Source organism: Gymnodraco acuticeps, unplaced genomic scaffold, assembly GCF_902827175.1.
Source record: "Gymnodraco acuticeps unplaced genomic scaffold, fGymAcu1.1, whole genome shotgun sequence".
NCBI classification, from domain to species: domain Eukaryota; kingdom Metazoa; phylum Chordata; class Actinopteri; order Perciformes; family Bathydraconidae; genus Gymnodraco; species Gymnodraco acuticeps.
In genome coordinates, this window is record NW_022991533.1 from 106210 (window position 1) to 127500 (window position 21291).

A 21291-nucleotide genomic window follows, 5' to 3' on the forward strand; every position below is an offset into this window, starting at 1 on the left:
GAATTATTCAGTGTGTATCACTATCAGGGTTGACCTGAACGATGTAAGCAGTATCTGGAATTAATCAATCATGCAGTTGAGTCTACCAATCATCACAGAAAATCCTCCACATTCATTCTAAAAGTTCATCTTTGCTGCGTCCAGACCAGCTAACGGAAAGGACCTGATTGTGTCCTCACCTGGCGATACTCCAGTCGGGCTCGATCTTGAGGATGGTGGGATCGTCAGAGTAGTTGAACTTGACCTCTGGGTTCCTCAGCTCGGCAGAGTTGATGTCCACCATGACCGGAGTATTTCCTGAGACCTGTCCTGATGGGGTCACACACACTATCTCCTTGTTGCTCCGCCTGGAAGAGCAGGAGATGGGGAGAGAAAAAGAGATGTTACTTTCAACAGTCTCTCTTAAAGGTGACTGTGTGCTTAAAACCAGAAGATCTTGAAAAGGATTTTGAGTATTTAGGAGCTGCCTCTCTGACAGGCTGAGAGACAGACACACCGAATAAAATCTCAAGCAAGTGCAAGGGACCAAAAAAAAAAAAATCCTACTTCATCCCTTAAATAACTCATAAATTATTTATCAGCTGCGACAAAAGGCTTGCATACACACGCAAAATGGTGACACAGTTGCCTATCCACAATGCTGACATCTTTCAGTCTGTCCAGCCGTGGTTTCATCATCCGAATCACAGAGTGCTGTGCTTCAAAGCTCTGTCTCCCTTTCCTTTTCTCTCTCTATGTCTCTCCTTCCCTCCTGCGCTTTCTCTGGCTGATAGATCTGAAGTGGCAGATCAGGCTGGTTGTCTCTCTGTGTGATGTAACTCCCTCCCAAGCAGACAGGCGGCCAGCTGTGACCTGCTGGGAAACTTTGTGCCACTGCCAGAAACTTTGTGCTCCACTCCAGTGGCTCATTCCCCGTCCCCTCCCCCTTCCAGGGGGGAGACACTGCTGGCCGAGCATCGGGAGTATGGCTACCTGCGAGACAGCACATGAGCGCGTGTGTGTGTGTGTGTGCATACCGGTGTGTGGAGCAGGTGCTATGGCTCTGAAGAAGTCTGAATTTGCATATAAATAAAGTGCAAGTAGAAGATTAACATTGTGTAAGTATATGTTTTGTGTCATTTGTCGTCTGCCAACATCCAACAGTGAACTGCAAGTGTGAGTAAATGGGTGTGTGTGCATTATGCAGGCATGGAGGCGCAGAGTGAAATCCAGAACAGGAGTAGGAAAAGCTGATTGGTACACAAATCCTCCTCCGTTATCTGCCGTTGGAGTGAAATCCAAAGAAACATGGATGATGGAGAAGGTCTAATAGCAAAAACCTATTTTGGAGGATTTTGCGGAGAGGTGGAGTTGGGTTTTTGAGGCTGGGCAAACAATGGCAAAAGAAAGCAGAATAAAAAAAACAGGAGCATTGGTCATCTTTGTGGGACAGAAGCCTGCCTTCTCCCATGAGGCAATTTGGACCGAAGATAGGCGAAGATAGAAGGGAAAAAATGAAGGGGACGGTTGAAAAAAATACATAACTAGTTTTCTACATTCCACTAGTGCTACGTTTCCATGGCAACCGTTTTCACAACACTGTCGCCGCCGAGAGCCCCTGTGGTGCCGCGTATGTATTTTTGACAAGGTTGCGGCCACACAAAAGAAAGCCAAGAGGGGATTCGAAAAAAAGGAAGAAAAGAAAAGGAGAGAAACGGGTTTGCAGAAGGAGATAAGAGGATGAGTGACTTGGGGTAAATAGGTTTTGATTAAAGCAGAGGCCCCAATGAATACAAAGACACATTATAGAGATGGACTCAACCAGTTCATTACTTTGGCCATAAAGGTTATTGCTGCTCAGCGAATGAAAGGCCAGGACTATTAAGTTCACCTTTCTCAGGATGGGCTACAGAACTTTAAATTGGCCTTTACTTTTTCTTTTGATATGATATAAAAAGAGCTTGATAGGTCCAAGCTCATTAGTTTAACCTGTCACTTGTTGCCTGGGAGAAGGGAACCACTATAAAAAAAACACCAGTGATACAGAGAACTTGCTCTAAAAGAGAAACAAGAAAGAAAAAACACGAACAAACACTAGTGCCTCAGTTCCAATGGAAATATCTATACGAAGACTGTTAAACTGTTCTCACTGTGACCAGTAGTGTCTTTCACTAGTCTGCCTAGAAATTCCTATCTTTTTACAATATTTTCTGCTTTCTCTTCTCTGCCATCTGCAAGACAGCGTACTTGAGTGGATTGAGTCTAGAGCTCAGTTTGCTGTCACTTTGCCAGGAAGGGACTCAAGGAAACAATACAGTTCCTGGCTCAAGGAATTAGAGTCATATCAAATTGGATCTTTGTCTCCTCTTCTTGAAATCCTGGCACAATCTCTTACAGAGTGAGGAACAGTGAAAAGATAACGGTGGCAGATTATTCTAAAAACTAGAAAAAAAATTCAAACATGAGTTAAAAGCAGGAAATATGTGACTTGCAACACCATATCATTACTTACAAATCATAGTCATATCCCTGACAAAAGGTGGGCCATGCACTTAGATCACTTACAGCTAAACTGAACAATGATATCAGCTTCCCATAGAAAGGCTACACTGTCATTCTCTCAATTGCTGTGAATTACAGTACTGCAGGTCATCCCCTTGCCAGCAGCATTTTCTAGACCTTCTGCAAATCAATGGCAGCGACCGAAAGGTATTTTTTTGTAAAACATGGAACAGGGAATTACTATAATTATCAAAGCAGGAAGAGATGGCATGTGGCAAAAGTAAAAATGGGTGGATAAATCATTATGACTTATGACCCCAGAGGAACGCAAAAACAAACTTTCCTGAATGACACCATCTCTTTGACATTTTCCCCTGTTTTTCAGTAACAAAATCAGCTACGTTCAATGTTCAAGTCTTGCAAAAGTAACACTACACGTACATTGTTCTCCATAGATATTTAAATAATTGTATACATGTTTTCAATCACTTGTATCACTTCAAATTGTTATCAACTATGAGCTAACAAACAAACATACATTTTTTACATAATTTGGATTTGCTTACTTCTCAAAGCGGCATGCGTTGAGTCCTATCTTCACAGCTACAGAACTGCCTGCGTTGAGATTACTGCCTTCAATTGTGATCCTTGTTCCTCCAGACAGCGGCCCAGTGGAAGGAATGACCCGTGTAAAGTACGGAGACTAAGGAGAGACACAGGCAGAGTAAAGGTGAATAAATCATGGCTGCTGGGCGCCTGAGATTTCCAAAATAACATCAAAATACATCCAGAAACCTTGTCTTTGCTATAATTCGATCCAACACACAAACTTACCACAAAGGTGAAGGCCTTGGTTGAGGTGGCTTTGTAGTCTGGGTGAATGCAGTCCCTAACGCACACTTCTACCTGAGCCTCCTGCACTCTGTAACCTGTTGCATCATTCAGCCGGCACACAATCCTAAAAACAAAGTGAAACACAGAGGTGGAGAGATGAGTACGATAATCACAGCAACACAAACACATGTGGGGATGTTAAGAGATCTGCTTCCATGTTTGCTTAATAATGAGATGGAAGGAAGACAGAGGCCAAGTTAAGAAGGTACAGAGGGGGAAATAATAAACTGTTTCTAAAGCCTCGTTCATAAAGATAACAAAAAGCAGTGGGAAATTGTGTGTGTGTGTGTGTGTGTGTGTATTAGTGCGTACTGTAGAACCATAAGCTTCACACTTGGCCCTGGGTGCTGGCTGGCCAAATGAAAATCCACTGGAGAAATGATTGAATGAGGGAAGGAGTGGCAGTGTAGCCCGAGGGTGAACACACACACACACTCACACACTTCCTTCATGTTTCACACACTGGAGACACACTTGACTGTTAATTAGCCACAGCGAAGGAATGAGACAGAGAGAAAGGGCGATAGTGCAGAGGAGAGAGGGAGAAAGAAGGAAAGAGAGAGAGGGGGTTAAAGTGGGAGAGGCTGATTAATTGAACGAGCTCATATCCTGCGCATCTCCCCAGCTTCCCTCCCTCCCCGAGATGAGTTATTAACTCTCCTGCTTCCATCCTCCCTGCAGGTGGCCATGGCAACTGCGGCCACAGTGAATTTCACATTCCGATGTCGTTTGTTTCCATTGTTTTTATTTTCTCTTTCATTTATTCCCAGGTCTCCCACTATGACATGATTAAAATGCTGGACAGCTCTCAGTTAGAAACTGCAGCTTCGCTCGCCTCATTACTGCACAGATGACAGGTGGCTACATCGAGCTGTTATTACGTGGTTAGAGAGACAGAAAGTTCACAGTGCATTTGTAAGGATAACAACATTAGGAATTATACCTCCCTCAATCAAATAACTCCGGTGGAATTTGATGGTTAAAAATTAAACATATACCAAATTGTCAAACTGAATTCACTAATAAGGCAATAAAAAGGTTATACCAGGTTCTGTTTTTCCTCACTGCCGGCAATAATTGACTTTTCTCAATGTGGAATCTCGTGAATATTTAATGACAGAGGTGAATGACAAGCCTACTAATACTAAAAGGGCCAGAAGTGCTGCATTTTCTTGCAATTCAATTTGCACAGTCTGGATGAAGAACAAGTGCTTTCAGAGAGAAAAAGATAGCCAGAGCAAGATAAAAAAGAGTCTACATTTCGCCCAACAGTCAGTGCGCCCCCTTCTATTCACCCCCTCCACCAGCTGACCTTTGACCTAGGCTGTCAGTCCCGTAACCCTGTCCTGTCTCTTCTGCTGCAGATCTAATAGGGTCACGGGAATGAGGAGAGCAACGGACCACTAATGCCAGCGTATGGCTAACATCACTTTGAATTAGCATGACAGCCTCAGTACCAGCCACACCCTCTTTTACTGCGGTGCTATGGCAACTGGCCAATGCAGAGTTAAGGGGTTGACGGGGTTAAACATAGACACCTTGGTGGTTTTGGATTTAATCGCTAGGACAAAATTAACATGTGGTGAAGAAATAATTACAAGAACATCCTAATATTACTCCACGGCTCCATGCCGGAGTGAAAGAAATGTGATGTTCTGCATCAATACAATGGATGAGGATGTAAATTAGAAATCAAGGCTGACATGTCACTATGATATTTCGACACCCGTCATCGCAGACGAGAAATGCAGAGCATCGTGTTGTTGTGCCTGTCAAATCATCAATGCCTTACAATTCTTAGTTTCTTTCTTAGTGAGGGGGCAGGGAAAACCAAATCTGCTGGGACTGTGCAGCAAAACTCAGCAAATGGAGCATTTGTGTACAAATGACAGCTACATAGTAGGAAATGGAATATTTAGGACACCTCCAGCTGTGATGAGCAGCCCCGATTTTTCCTCGACCTAAATTGTATTTTCTTTGCTTCTAGATGAATTTAACAGAAAATAAAAATGGTTACTTATTTAGCAGTTTCACTGAAGGCCCAGATCTTTCTGGGTAGTTATTGTATGGCAGTGCCAGCGTCACACTGGCTGTTATTAAGTCTATTTTTCCCTATTCTGAATGAAATCTAATAACTCATTTCCCATGATATTTATCAAGAGACAACTAGGATCTTTGTGTGTTTACTGCCGGTAAAAAAACCCAATAATTTTCTTAGAAAATACTACTTCAGTTATTAAATGGGAGTTAAGTTCACCCAGCAGCAACCATCGTGACTCTGAATTTCCCAGAAAGCAGTAAACATCATTTAATCAGAGGGAGCGTTCACATGACAAGCTTTCATCTGTGGAGGAGTTTTATAGAAGATGTGTACGGCCCACTTCAGATGCCATTACATTTCTCTCAGAACGGGCCAAATTAATTCTGAAGGTGATTACATAAGGTAATATAACTGATGGAGCTATCATTTTGATTAGTAGTGATATAAAGGGTGCACTTAAACTCAGCTACTGTCAGATCTACATTGACTGCACTTATCAACTGGCAGTACCAAACACGGTAGGAACCTCCAGTTATGAATTGGTTTTGTTTGTAAGAGGAGAGTGGAGTTTAAACCGGTGGAGTTTTCACTTAAAACAGAGGTCTGAGAGAGAGTTGCAGTGTAGTGCCAGGCACTCAGTGTCACATCAATATTGGACAAAGACAAGCATTGGAAAAGAGAGTCTTAGAAACAGGGAGGACGAGAGTGAGGGGTGGGAGAGGACAGATTGAGACAAAGATAGTGTCAACATACTGCTCAGCACTGATGTATTGGTCCTCCTGAGGGTTGCAGGCCACCTTGCCGATGCGGACTCCGTTCTGGATGTCTTTGAACTGCAGTCCAAGGTTCTCCCCCATGATGGTCAGCATGGTTCCTCCCTGCCGGGGCCCCGTCTCCGGAGTCAACTGGTTGGAAGGAAACATTGGAAAAGGACATATGTTAGCCAGAACAACATATGTTAGCCAGAACATCATATGGGATGATCGATTTTTACCCAAAGCAGTACATCATAGAAAATATATTACGTGTCAGCATGAATGACAGTTTTACTTAAGTCATTATGGTCATCTCCCATTCTCAATTAATCAGATACTTGCTACCTCATTAAGAGAGATGAAAAATGACCTCGGATCCATTAAGTCCACCTCAACTCAGGCTAACATTCCCAACCTGCCAAGTCACACACTTAACCCGGACCCACCCATCCAGACTTCACTTACATCTCTCATTTGACCTTGTGACGATTAATCTACTGAACACAATTACTGCACACAGTGACCTCTGCTCCACATATTTCCCCCAGAGGTCTTTGAAAGGTGTGCAGAGGTGCTAATGGCTACCCAAGGCTAGCCCAGTCGCTAATCACAGCCCCATTCATCCAGGCAGCCACGCAGACAATGGCTCCTTTGGTAATCAGTCATTACTAGCATAATTAGGGCTAAAGCTAATTGGATTAGAACCTGACGTGTGGCGGGGTGGATCATTTGTCGCAGCAGGGTGGGAGGAGGGTGAAGGGGATGAGATGCTGGTGGAAGGTTATTTTGGAGAGGGGGTAAGGTCACTCTTTGACCTGGCTTGCCACAAAGGAAGCATACAATGGATGATCAGTGATTAAGCCCCTATAGGACAGCCATTTTAACTTTTCAGTATCAAGCCCCAAGTGCACAAAAACATATATCCAAATACATTTTTTGTTTTGTGTCCATAATAAAGTAAGCGTCGATATATAGCACACAATAGTGAGAGGGGGCTAAGTGCCAGAAAAGTATTTTAAAAGTATTTATGTAGTAGCAAAAGCTCTGGTCAAACCAGAAAGACAGTAGAAGTCATTTGTTTGTGTTGCAAAATCGTTTGTCATATTTGACCAAAGTTCTTGGCCAGAGCACCATTGACTTGGCCTTCACGGGTAGCGACAATTCCAGAGAAAGGAATTGGTAATAACATCAGTATTACCTTTGCCTGTTTCATTTGTCAACATCCTTTGTGGAACAGGTCACAACAAGCCTAAAGAGTGCACTGGTGCCAACTTAAAAAATGAATAGTTTGACATTTTAGAAAATAGTTTAATGTGCAATGTTGCTGCAAGTGACACAAGAATACTCTCACATCTGCACAGTGAAGACGAAGCTACAGTGAGCAGATGGTTAATTTAGCCTTCAAGCATGTGTGTATGTTGACCATGTGTTAATTAACTCATTAACTCTCCAGACATAAGATAATAAGGTATATATCTTGTTAACTAACTTTCGACAAGAACACAAAATAACAAAATATATATATTGTCTTTAGGTGTACAGTATCTACTGTTTCGCATATAAATTAGATCCTTCCACAACTTTATTTCTGCACCTAGTACCTGACAATTATCTCCAGTCTAACATCATTATAGAAAAGGTGGCGGGCTGGTATGAGCCACAGGTGTTCAGGACACCACTAACAGAAACACACAAAGGGAAGTGTCATGCAGGCCAGAACTGAAATGCCACAGTGATATAATTAAGGAGTGTTTTCCATCTTACACCAGCTAGGCTTTGATGAACATCCCTCCTTGTTTCTCTCGCCCTTTCCCTCTTTCTCTCCGAACTTGTGACTTTTTAAATCCACTCTCTGTCTTTGTCTGAATGTATTTATTTTAGCTGGAGACTAAAAGAGCGAGTGGCACACAGTAAGTGCACCAGCCACAATCGTCAGATATGGTAATCAAATCTGTCTTTTCCTACAGCACTGGCTTATCAACACATACACGCACATACATTCACACGTTGTCACATCCACCACTGAACAACACAAACAAAAAGCCCTTTTTGATAAAAGCCACCAGCCTAAATACTCGCTCTATTCTCCTCTTGCAGTTGCAGCGCTCAACACCCATTCAAATTCCCTTTTTCTCTCTTCCTCTCCGACTTGTCCTGTTGTGTCGGAGGCTTTGTGTGAGGCCTATTGTGGCCAGAGGAGCGGCAGTGCACAGATATCATCAGCTAGTTATAGGAAGAGGAGGAGGAGGATAAAGGGGAAGCAGGGGACACAGAGAATGACAATATGAGCATGGCACAAGGTTTCTGAAGTTTATCTTTGTGTAAGACTCTCAAAAATGAAAAGTCACAAACAAACTAATGGAGGAAATAAAGTGAGTGATGACAGGGATAACATGGGCCTATATCACTACATGTTTACAGTGATGCTCATTAAGTCCCTACAATAATAAAAACTAAAGTGGTACTGAAGTTAAAATCCCACTCGGGCCAAACAGATTACTGTAGCTGAACATTAAAAGCATTTTTAAATGGTATGATCATTAAAAACAATAGCTCAGATTATAACATAATGGCACACATATAGCTGTAATATTACTTTTATAATAACACATCAATAATAAGTGAAAAGATTTCCTCAGCATTGGCTTGTATTATTATTTCTCTCAATGCTGTAGCAATTACACTTATTGTTTAGCCCTAAAACACAAAATGCTAATCACAGAGGCCCTGTCAATAAAGGTCTGTAAAGAAAAAACATGTGTCTCAATGCAGGCTGACGGAAGAAGGAAGGAAAAGAGGGAGATGATAGAAACATAGGATACATGAAACATTGAAAGGGAAGGAAAGGAAATACAAAATGATCGAGTGGCTGATAAAGGAAAGGAAATACAAATGGTTGAAAGAAAAGAAGGGGACAAGAAAAAAAAGACATGGACAAGAACATAGAGAGGTAGAGAGGGATAAAAAAGTCTGGTAAGGGCCAATATTGGAGTCTAACAATGCGTGCAGGAGAAATCATTGGCCATTCACAAGTACACAAGCTGTAAAAATGCATGACGACGAAAAGATCACAATGAAGCAAGAAAGCACGGAGCTCTGAAGTGTCCCACATACTTAAACACAAAAAATGCACACATCACCCCCCAACACACAGACACACACACTGGCATGGCCTGTGTTGTTTTAATTGGTTTCTAAGGGCTAGATGTAATGCTCTTCCTTTCCCCTAGGAGAAGGCAGACAGGAGATGATGGATGATGGAGGGCCACGCAGCATCCAAGGCCAGTACTAGGACACCGCTGCACTACACTGCAAGACAGCACCGTGCGTGCATGCGTGCGTGTATGTGTGTTTGTAGTTGTGTGTGTGTGTGGCTCTGATTTTGAGGATACCACACAAGCCATGCATTGTATGCTGTAGCTTTTTTTTTTTAATCTCTGATGTTAAACGTTTTACATCTGAAAATAGGCTTCTCAGATTGTGTGCGTGTGTTTGCCTTTGGGAGCCTGAACACGTGTGCTTGTGCGTGCTTTCTCACACAAACTGTGTGTCTGCTTGTTGTGAAAGGAGAACTAATTAATCTTAGAGCACAATGTCAGTGCAGAGGAGAAAAATGCAGCACAATAAAAATAGCGCATTAACAGCCCAACAGCTAAATTATTGGTCTAAACCCAATCATTCTGAGCCTAAAACATAAATTGCCGTGTTTGGAGAACAGTGCTTAGGTGCCAGAGACCTTGCTGGAACGGTACCCAACTGCACACTATTGAACAACGTCAAATGGGCATTAGCACACTTGGAAATGACACCAAATGGGTTCAACGCTTGCTGCTCTGAGAGCTCTGGATAGCTGTGTGTTTAATGTGCATGTTGTGTGCGCGGTCACACTCCCTCTCCAGTGGAGTTTCCTTCCCGATCAAACACACATTCTCCAGTCCAAATGAAATGTGCGGCTAATACGCTAGCTTATGGCCACACAGAAGCTAGCGTGCGGTAAAATATAACAAAGCGCCTGAATATAGCAGAAAATAAACAGGAAAAGCGGGATTGTAAAAAGTAGAGTAATATTCAATTTGTGTGGTGGATGTGATGCTCTTTGCTGATGAAATGGCAGAAGAAAAGAAAGAGCTTTTCTTTGTCGCCTGCAGATGTTCTTTTAGCATTAAATGTCACATTGTAAATGTCAAAGGTGGAGAGGAGAGTAAGGCTGGCAGTGTGGGGTGGAGATAACGCCTCCACCAGTTATATCTCACCCTTCTTCTTTGTCTCTTTGATGATCTCAAACCTGCAGTATGTTTCTCCTCCTGCGGTTTTTGAAGCTCTATATGCCTGCTTCTTTGACTGCCACCAACATCTTGCCCTGAGGCCAGGATTTACCCCTCAATATGCATGCAGGAGCACATGCTTGCGCACACACACACACCCACACACACACACCCATTCCCACCTCACCTCTTCATCCACCCCCCATCTCTCTCATACATACACGCACACAAAACCCAATGGCCTCTGTACGCTTGTTTCAAAGAGATAACTGAAGCGAGCAAGAAGAGAGAGAGAGCATTAGCGAACGGATTTATCTATGTGCCAGTGCCCCAATTATCCAATATCTCCATTACGCATTCAGAGAGAGGAACCCGTGTCATACAGGAAATGTTCTGAGGGCTCCAGCCATACAAGTCTGCATCGGTGAAATGGGCATGCATTTTAAACCATACATATATTTCACACTTATTTAAATAGAGAGGAATGTCCCTCGTTTTGACTCAGATGACTTCGTCTGATGTGAGATCAAATTAAATTAGCAGAAAAGGGCAAAAGATGCGTTGAAAGCTGGAGGAAAACCAATGAGAGGAAAGGAAAGACCAATGAGAACGAGTGAAAGGCTTGAACGTTTAGACACGTCTCACACAGCGGTGCACGGCTCTTTGTGTGTGCGCATGTGTGTGTCTGTCCCAGTGGAGAGCTGTAGTGACAGTGACCCAGGTCACAGTCAGACGAGGACCACCTCCACGGTTACCCGGTGGCAACAGATGGGTACGCCACGGTGTTTAGAAGCCTTAGCTTGCCCAGCCTGTCAGATGCATGCGTGCACGCACACATTCTGCGCCCATGGTGGCACACAATTAGCAGCACACTTCCACACTCGGTTTCTTTGTCGCCCTCCTGCAAACACACACACAACAGACAAACACCCTCTCTGCCTACTCAGGTGTGTTTGTGTGTGTATGTGTGTGTGTGCAGCCATCATCTCTAATCATGTCTGTGTGTTCAGTCTTGGTGTGTGTGAACTGCCTCCTCCTGGCCGACCCATCTGTGTTGTGGTTGCCGTCATGGTGATGGCTTCTAAGTTGTCTATCCTTCCGACCACCTCCCCTCTACCTTCACTCGCTGAGGCCAAACTTTTAATTACTAATGAGCTGATTTTTGCAAAGCTTAGATTCGTGTCAAAAGGCACGTTTTTAGTTCCACAGTTTGTCCAACAAGTAGTTAATATAACCTTGTCACAAAGGGCATTCTGTCACTTGAACCCCCTCCCTTTTTACTCCTGCCCTGAAAAATCCTTGACTTATTTGTTGTTTACGAGGTCGAGTTGCTGAGCAACGCACACCAAATAACAGCTGAAGTGTCTGCTTTAACTTTAACATACAGTAGGTAAGAGAAGGGTTTTTCTATAGCTTGGATTTAGCAGCTAAATGTAATGTTGATTTAAGAGTGGGCAGAACCCTGGTCCCACAGACCTTGGGGTGTTAATGTCTTGAGATGGCGTCAGCTAAATTCTTCTGGCAATAAAGAGGTTCTACTTTTATTTATGTATCTAGCTGAAAAATGTACATATAAAATCAATTTCTGCTATATTTTTTTTAACCCTATATGTAAACTCTGGATGAAAAAAGCAATATTGCCCTGGAAAGCTCCATGTTTTTGTAATAAATCAACTGCACTTAATACTTTTAATCCAATTTAATATTAGCATGTGTGTACTTGCAGGGACTCATGTGCAGTCAGGAATGTGTTACCTTGCTGGGCTTCAGGAGCATACTGAGCTGATATATGGAGTTATGTGCTGAGCCGCATGTGTTGCTACGATCATGGCTTACCTTGATGATCTTGGGGTGCGCACAGCGGCTGTTTCCTGTGGTGGCGTGCATCCAAGTGCTCTCTAGAGGAGTACACTCCTGCCTCATGGAGCACTTCTTCTCCTGTACGCACCAGCCGCACTCAAACCTGGGGTTCGCCTTCAGACACATCCCGCAGCTGTCCCTCAGGGCGTAGCACTTATATAGGTGGGCTGGTGAGGAAAAGAAGAAGAAAGGGACAAAAAAATGAAGGGGGGGGACGAAGCCAATGAGAGAATAAAGTAACTTCACCATTCTAACTAAGTGCACATTCTAACAGCCTGAGTTGTGGAAAGGTTTAAAGATCAACCAAATAGGTCCATTGCAAGTTTTTCAACTTTTGCAAAAAAAATCTGAAACTTCTCCAATGTCACCAAGTCAAGATACTATTTCCCAAAGGCCTCAGGATTGGTGCAGCAAATCTTTTTTTTTTCTCTCTCTGCTATTCCATCCCCAAATCCCATTGGTCATGGAGCAGCTTTAAAGCAACCCTGTACCAATTACTGTCTGTTAAACGACTCCTCTCTAATTACATTAACATATCAGTATTTTAAGTCAGTATTGCTCACCAGATGATTATCGTGATTGAGAAATGGGGAAGGGGCTGGTGGTGAAGAGAGATAGATGGAGGGGGGCTGTGGGTCGCCTCCAGTTTCACTTTAGGAGATTTACACTTGAGATTTACACAATGCAGAGACACTGATGCGTGCCGCTGATATTGTGCGATGTCAATACTGCTGCATCTAACAGATGCTATTTAGAAACACTTTGTCTCTGGGAGTGCCACTGACTGTCAAAGCATCCTATGTTGGCTCTATGAATATAAACACCCCATTACAGGGGATAACAGTGGGGTCCCTATGTTCATACACACATGTTTGGTATAGGTTACAAACACATACATATTACCAGAGTCAGCAGCCAGAGAAATATGTGACATTTTAGACTTCAACAGCCTGCATTTAGACTACAGGGAGTGACATCAGTAAGTGGAACAAAGTGACTCTGTGGTGTTATCTTACATTACTGACAAAATGGCAATGAGCACAGCTTCACAGGCTTTAGAGATGTAACATCTTCTAAACTGAAATAATACACACAAATCCTAGCTGCGTCTTTGACCATCAAAGATGAACAAACAGGCCGAGAAAATGCAGTTCCCTCTGTACAAACTCTTTGTCATCAACATGAAGTATCGAACGCAGTGGTAGCTGCAGATTATGTTACCTTACAGCTGGAGAATAATGTTACAGACCCCTGCTGTGCTGTACAGGCCACAATAATTATGGCGACAGCATCATAAAGACGGTCCTATCCGTAATTATATCCAACAGACATGATCTCATTGTCTTCTCCAACGAGAGCGAGGTGTGGTTATACAGTGGTGTACAAACTATAATGCTGCTTAAATAGTGGATATATTGTACAAACAGAACTGCACACACTGTTTATTTGTTTGTTGCCTTTATTTAACCAGGTGAAAGCCCCTTGAGATCAAAAGATCTCTTTTTCAAGGGTGACCTGAAATATATAATATATAATAATACCTGTCAGCTTAAGTGTGTACTTCTGAAACCATCACAATAGGGGTGTAATAAAAAAAATGCCTTGCAAGATAAATTACAGTATAATACAATTCAATGTGTAACAGTGTGCATTGCAGGGAGAAGTTCTAGTATGCCATCTTAACATTGCCAAATGCAATGCAAAAACTGTAAATTGTAAACATTGTTCAACAGATTCAAATGCTCTGTTGCAGACAAAATGTGTCTAAATTGCTCATTGTCACACTGGTTTATCAGTCAGCTAGCTACAGCTGTGAGATGCTACCACTACTTATCTGCTACCTACTGTATTAGCAATGACAAAAGAGTCTCGTGGGGTAAAACCAGAGGCTCGGACATAATGATGAGTCAATATATGTATTAGTGAACACAAATGACTTTGTGTACAGTACGTGTCCTCTCTTTAAACTGTTGTGCCAGCATTCAAGTAGGTTCCTCCAGTTGCAAAGTTTAACGTTGATACAACACATGAACAACGTGCAAACAGTTTAATGGAGAACTATTCCAGTACGTCCGTACACAATTAATCACAAATACAGAGTAAATAACAGAGTTAGAACCCTTTACAGACCAAGAATATCAATTGAAACGGTTGTGCTGGCCAAGGAGTTTTAGCCCAATATAAATGATTTACTATGCAGTCGGAGCTGATTTTTCAAAGTCACAAAGCTATTGTATGTATAAGTTCCTGCAAGTTTTGAGTTATTTTTTCTTTAAGATGCTGCGTCATCCATGGTTTGAAAAAAATGTGATGGATTACCTACAGTGTCTCATGTTAAAGGTTAAGAGATAAAACAAATGATCAATAATTCACAACAGCACATTAACTCACCTTGGATGTTGAACGGGTTGTCGATGACAAAGTTTCCGTTCCAGACCACAGACAAATTCACCGGCAGGTCGCTGATGTCATTGCCCTCATAGGCATACTGAAATAGAAAAAGAACACTCACTTATTACCTTACAAAATAATTTCCATACATGAATAGCATCAGTGTAAGACATTGTAGGCCTTTTAATTAAATATTCAATAAAAGAGAGAGAACTCAAACATTGAGAGCAGGCTCAGTTCAGCTAGTGGCTGCAGTAGTGTCATACACTGCAGTGCTCACACAGCTGAATGGCCATAAAAATGAATGATGAGAGACAGGCTTTATAGTGATTTTAACACGCAGCACATCCTCCGCTGCCTGGCGGAGCGCAGAGTTGATTAAGAGATTGGAGTCCCCATCACTGCATGACTCATTCCATCCCAGTGATGAATGAAAAGCCTTAATATATCTCCAACAATAATATTCTCATCTAATTTCATTTTTGCATCCTGAACTAATAAGAGTTGAAATGTAATTGACTCGTCAATGGCGTAAATGAGTTTTATGGAATTGCTTTAAATGAGACAACAAGCTTCAAAAGCGGCGAGGGGATGGCGGTGTGTAAACAGCAGTAATAGCAGAGAAAGAGCTCCTGAGAGAGCCCCACCACGCTTCCAACTCATCATTTATCAACGACGATTATCACGTGCAAATAAAATGCCGCTTTAGAAGTTACATCCTATCCCCACCTCACGTACACATAGCAGCCAGACACTGAGGTAAACACACAATCATGTAAAAATACTTATTCATCAGGAACTGAACACCCTCAAATCTGAGACACATTCTGCAAATTAACTAATCCATTCATTACCCTTCTTTCATACAACATTAAACAGACGCTAGATAGCGAGAGAGTGTGAGCTGGTTAGTCTTCAGTTGATCCATGTTGACCTAATGTCTCTGTCAGTCAAAGGGTGCACAGTCCCTCTCACTACCAGTGTTATGGTCACTATCTCTGATGGCCTCGGGCTGAGAGATAGCAGGACTATTCTCTGATGAAGTGATACAATCCCATGTGTAAACCCTATCCTGAGGCTTTGGGGCTCTCACAGATTGAATCTAGCTACAACTTTGCCACTATGTGATATCAGCCACTCCAATGTGAGATGTATCCTGACTATCTGTAATAATAGAATTGGAATGTATTTGAGGACCGATACATGTGCTTAGAGAAGATAAGGAAATGAGAGGACACAGCAATGTTACAATGTGTGAATGGCGGATGAATTCATTCTTTACTTTCGGATGATTTACATTCAGCGGGACCTCAAGGCAGAGATGCTAATATCAAAATGAAGGAATATGTCTCCATGTATCTCAAAACTAGTTATCTGCTTTTAGGGTTTATTTTTTTGGGGAAATTACTTTCTTTCGTTTTTTTCAGTCACAATTCTGTGCTCTGATTTATTTAGTAGCCATGCACTTTTGAAGAGATTTTTTTTTACCCCTGAGTAACTTCACCTGAGAGCTGGCCTGCAGAATATCAAACAAATATAACTCACAAAGAAAGTTACTGTAAATATTATATATAGTAAAGAAGATGTTTGGAATGGGTGATGGGTTAGAAAGACAGAGGTGGAGTGAGCAGGGGACAATTGGAGTGTGAGCTGACATTTAAAAAAGGAGGGTGAAAAGAAGGAAAAAGGAAGTGAGTAGGAACAAGAGGTGGAGAGAGGATAGCACTGCAGCGAGGGTGAAGGAGAAATAGCGAGGGCAAGATGGATAGAGAGAGGTGATTGTGTGTTATTCTGTGGACACCGTTCATTTACACATGGAATAAGAGGCCGGGGCTGGCCTGTAAGTGCCTGAGCTGGTGGGGGCTAAAGTGAAATTGGCATTTTCAATTTGTTCCCTGACATGTCTGCCTTGGTCTTTTCACACATTCCTCTGCCTCACCCTCTCGTGCGATACTCCTTTCCAACCCCTCCTTTTCCTTTTCCTTTTCCTCTTTCTCTTTCTCTTTCTCTTTCTCTCTCTCTCTCTCTCTCTCTCTCTCTCTCTCTCTCTCTCTCTCTCATTATTCCTTCCCTCTACCTGTTTGCAAACCTCCTCCCCCATCAATCTCAGTCGGACTTTCTCTCCCCTACCTCCATCCCCGGAACGCCCACAGTCAAACAAGGAAATATGGAGCAGATTCCTTTATCACATATTCCAAACATGTCCAGAAAAACAGCACATGTGCACAACATCACACTATAAATATGCATTCTGCACACAGGACAGTTTCCAAGAGACGGATGCCAGCGAATAGATCAAAGATGGATTGCAGAGTCTAAACAGGAAATAAAATATGATGAATAAAAACACATGAAAGCGCGGGAAGACGCTCACACAACAACACGTGTTTTTGATGTCAGCTATTATTTCTCTCCACTGAAGTCCGAGCATTTGAACTTCTTCAATCTGTCCTTCTTCTCCATGAGACCACCCAGTCTGCCTGGGAACAAGAGCATTTCCTCACCGGGTGGAGATGGAGAGAACATGTGAGCGTGTCTAAGTGTGTACTGTATATGCACGCGAGACAATGAGGGAGAAGGAAAGGAAGAGGGAGGGAAGAGGATCCACTGCACTGAGAACATGTGTAAGTAGAGAGAGAAAATGAAAAGAAGCAAGAAAGTGATAAAGAGGGAGAGTGAGATTAGAAAAAAACAGATGAGACGGATAGGATTGAACAGAGACTGAAAGGCCAGAGAGGCAAGGGGAATAAAGATGGTAAGGTAGGCAAGAAACAGAGAGACAGCAATACAAAGATGGGCGTTATCAAGCTACGGGAAGATTTATATTTGACTATTGTTTAAGCCAATGAAGGTGTTTGAAAGTAGAAACTACGCTTGCTTTGCTATTAGATCAAATTCATACACAGAAAATGCACAGTGGCTTAAAGTTGAAGTAGTCAAAAGCCAAAACAGCAGCAGTAGCAGCAGAAATGAAGGTCCATTATGATATATTTTGCATGAACATTGAATCCAGTGACTGCTCGTTAAGTGAAAAGGCAGTTAATTGTTTGAGTTGGCCAGAACGACAGAATCCAAGCTATGCCAGCTCATACAATGTTGGACAGTCTCAGCTGAAACCAGAGGTGAACGTTCTTCAGGTGGAATGGTTTTGGTAAGGTTTGGCTATTTGGCAAAACATTAGTTTTTTTAAGTGTGTGCAGGTACAGCATTGAATAGGTTGGTTGTTTTTTCAAGAAGCTGACTTCCAATCATCTTGACTCAAACTCCACATTTTCAGATCCCAGAAACAGAGGGAAAGTCTATTCATCATTTAAAAAGATATCTATCATGTGGATTTTCTGTATCTAATACACAGCCAAATATGTGCTTTTCTATTGTATCCATCACTCTTTTTCAGCAATTTTAACTTTCCTTGGTGCTCTGTTATATCCTCTCAGGACCTAACACAGGCTACAGTAAAAGACACGGGGTCAAGCTTTCTTCCACTTCTATCCCAGCTTCTGTGATGACCAACCAATCATAACATTGGCTTGATCCCCCTCTGGATTACATGAGAGGGGCCAATTCCACTGATAGAGAAATAGATGATGGATGTGTGAGGACCTCTTAACCCCTGCTTTACACCCTGACACGTTCTGCACCACACGCCCGCTGGAGGTTTGGAGGTGCAGCTAAAACAACACTGCCTGCCCTCTGTCTTTAAAAAAAAAATCCATGTTACAGGTATGTTTCTTTGTTTGCACATCCATCCTCAAAGGGGGTGTAGGTGGAGAGGGGGATCTGGGATCTGCTTGGGTATGTACCTCCTTCACTCAACAACAACATGAATATTTAGTTAGGGAGAGGCGTGCATGTGTGTTTAATGGGCAGTACAGGGTGAGGACTGAGCCAAAGGAAAGGCTAGGTTATGATCCAAAGCTCCTCTTCTTGCACCAAAGGCTTATTAAACTTTCATACTGAACCAGCATTGTTGCACAATACGCAGTTCAGGGAATACACACATGCCCCGGCTTACATGGTTTATTAACTGCACAGCAGATTCCAATATGAAAATGCAAACATTAAGCAGGTTACTCCCTAAAAGGTCACAATTTGCATGTGTAAAGGAAGGAGAAAACATGAATAGAGCCACACAAATCACTATGTTTTATATTCAGCCATTTAATCCCAATATTTGAAATTGTATCCAATGATGGTAACGCTCTTTGTCTACAGCCTTTGACTCCAAGGGAACGTGCAAGGCATTAAAGAGATTGAAGAGGAAAGACAAAAGTAAGGTTTGCTAGTGATAAGCATTCTTATTTGGTTTCAAACAATTATTAAAAAAAGAGAGAAAGAGACATATATGTTAAGTTAAACAAAAAATTGAGAGTTAAAACTACAGATGCCAGCTGGCCAGACCTTTGTCTCTGAAAGCTGAAGAAAAGGAGGTCGGGATAGATGGATGGAGAGGGAGGGGTGAAGGAACGCATGTATGAAGTAACATCGAGTACCTTCTGTGAGGGTCATGGCCTGATAATTAGTCATTTTGAAAGAGTGTGCAAGCTGGACAGCTAAAAATACGAGAGCAGCCCAGGGCAAGCCCATACCTGGGACAGGATAAGTTACCCTCTTCCTCGTTCCTTTCTCCATAAAGCTTTCTCAAGGTTACAATGCCAGTTGTCGGAAATAGTCACCTGACAAAACACAAATATCGATCTAGAGAATTCCAGATTTAAAATTGTTTTATGTCACAAAAGTCACATTGGAATGGTGCAAAAGTGGACACAGAGTGAATGATGGTCCATATTAAATGTGTTTAGCCAATCTACAGCAAACAGTGTGTGTAAATGTATAGATACACAACAGTTCCCTTTAACACATACACACACAACTTCCAGGCAGATATGGCTTCCTAATCAAGGATCAAGTGGTAATCCTTCCTATAGCTTAGTGAGTGTGTATGTGCGTATTTACTGTATGTGTGGGGTCAGGCGGCGTGGAATCAGCCGCTGCTCATAATAGGGGCCTGTTAGCCAGTGCTAATCGCTATTGCTAACAGGATTGGAGGATATGGCCGGACCCAGTTACCCAGCTTATCTCACACACACACAAACACATGCGTGCGTGCATGCATATCCGCTCGCACACATACTTTCTTCATTGATGGAAAGAAGAGAGAGTGGGGAAACTGCTGGCTTGAGGAAAAAAATAATGCTGCCATCGCCAGTGTTTCCTGTTTTTCCAGCCTACGCATTAAGCTAGCGTAAGCTTACTAGACTTCTCCCTGGACAATAGCTTGATTTTTGGTCGTTTGCAGAAACGTCAATATTTTTTAATATCCTCGCCCTTTTTCCCATCTGTCAACTCATGCCATTCTTCTGGTGGCCGTTTTCCCCTCACAAATTAAACCGTTCTGTCACACAACTGCTTTTTGTTGCAAGCCCCAGAGGACCTACATCTATTAACTTACACATAACTGCAAATCTGCAACAATCTCAGTGGCCTGCTCTAAGAAGCACTTTTAAACAAGTGGTTTAATAAAAGGATTGTCACTGATTGAGCTACTAACGAAAAATTAGATTAAAAAAATGTACACACTTTTCCCCAGGCTTGGGTCCTTTGGTGTGGAGGTTTTTGTATCTGCCGTCACTACTGGAGCAACAGTGGCTCTTGCTGCTTATGCGACAGAAGCCAGTATTACAAACAAAGATATTTTGCCACTACTGAAATGTATTAAACATCACATCTTGTGTGCCGGACTATTGTCGAAAGATCTTTCCATCACAATTATTTGTATTACTCCCCGATTAATATCCTTTATTACGTTTCTGTCAAGTTGAAGTCATAAATGAAAAAGGGATTCCAGTACTATTTACACTGACTTCTAGCACCTTTATTTAAGTCTTTGCTAAACTGAATTTGATTTTCATAAAGCTACTGTTACTGCAGATGAGTCAATGTTTCAGTCTTTACACATCAATTTGTTACGGGCAATACATAAACCAATAAAACATAATTCTTTCATCCAATTACTACAACACCAATTGTTAGGGCTCTTATGGAATATTATATATCATAAATCATTGAGGATATGAATCAACTCTGTGGTAGCACACTAGACATTTACAGCAGGTTATCATGCTAACAGACTCAGGCTAATGGGCCAACAAAGGTCTTTCCTCTGCTTCAAACAGCTTCTTATTTCTCATCAGGTTAATAGCAAAAGAGACTCTTGTTTAACAATCACTTTTGAAGCTTGCCCCTCTCATCAATCCATCACACACACTTTGAAGGGTGGAGCACTGTTTTAAGAGAGGGAAGATTTAGAGTAAAGGTTACAGATTGCATGGATACAAGGAGGGAGACACAGATGAGAAATAAATGACGAAAGTCAGGTGGAGGATGGGTGGAGAAGCTGGCATATGCTGATAGCTGAGCAGCAATTAATTCTTATTTATCCAGGACAGGAGCGTGGGAGTAGGGCTCTTCACCTGTCAGAGGGGAGGAGAGGCAGCGAGCCAATGACGGGACGGAGATGAAGAGGAAGGAGGTGGTGGAGGAGGTAAAGATGGAGACAGGTAATAACTGGGAGAGACGGAGGGGGCTGATGGTGGAGAACGAA

General features: G+C 42.3%; 1 protein-coding gene across 2 annotated transcripts in view; it reads right to left on the minus strand.

Annotated features, from left to right (window-relative positions):
• LOC117533414 (plexin-A1-like) overlaps nucleotides 1-21291 on the minus strand; it is a 191590-nt gene that overhangs the window by 30409 nt on the left and 139890 nt on the right. For both annotated transcript variants that reach the window (XM_034197132.1, XM_034197131.1), the window contains exons 11-16: nucleotides 14688-14784; nucleotides 12273-12463; nucleotides 6170-6321; nucleotides 3316-3439; nucleotides 3048-3184; nucleotides 180-347 (exon numbers count right to left, since the gene is read on the minus strand). In XM_034197132.1, the coding sequence (XP_034053023.1) occupies nucleotides 180-347; nucleotides 3048-3184; nucleotides 3316-3439; nucleotides 6170-6321; nucleotides 12273-12463; nucleotides 14688-14784 (869 nt within the window). The remainder of the gene's footprint in view (nucleotides 1-179; nucleotides 348-3047; nucleotides 3185-3315; nucleotides 3440-6169; nucleotides 6322-12272; nucleotides 12464-14687; nucleotides 14785-21291) is intronic.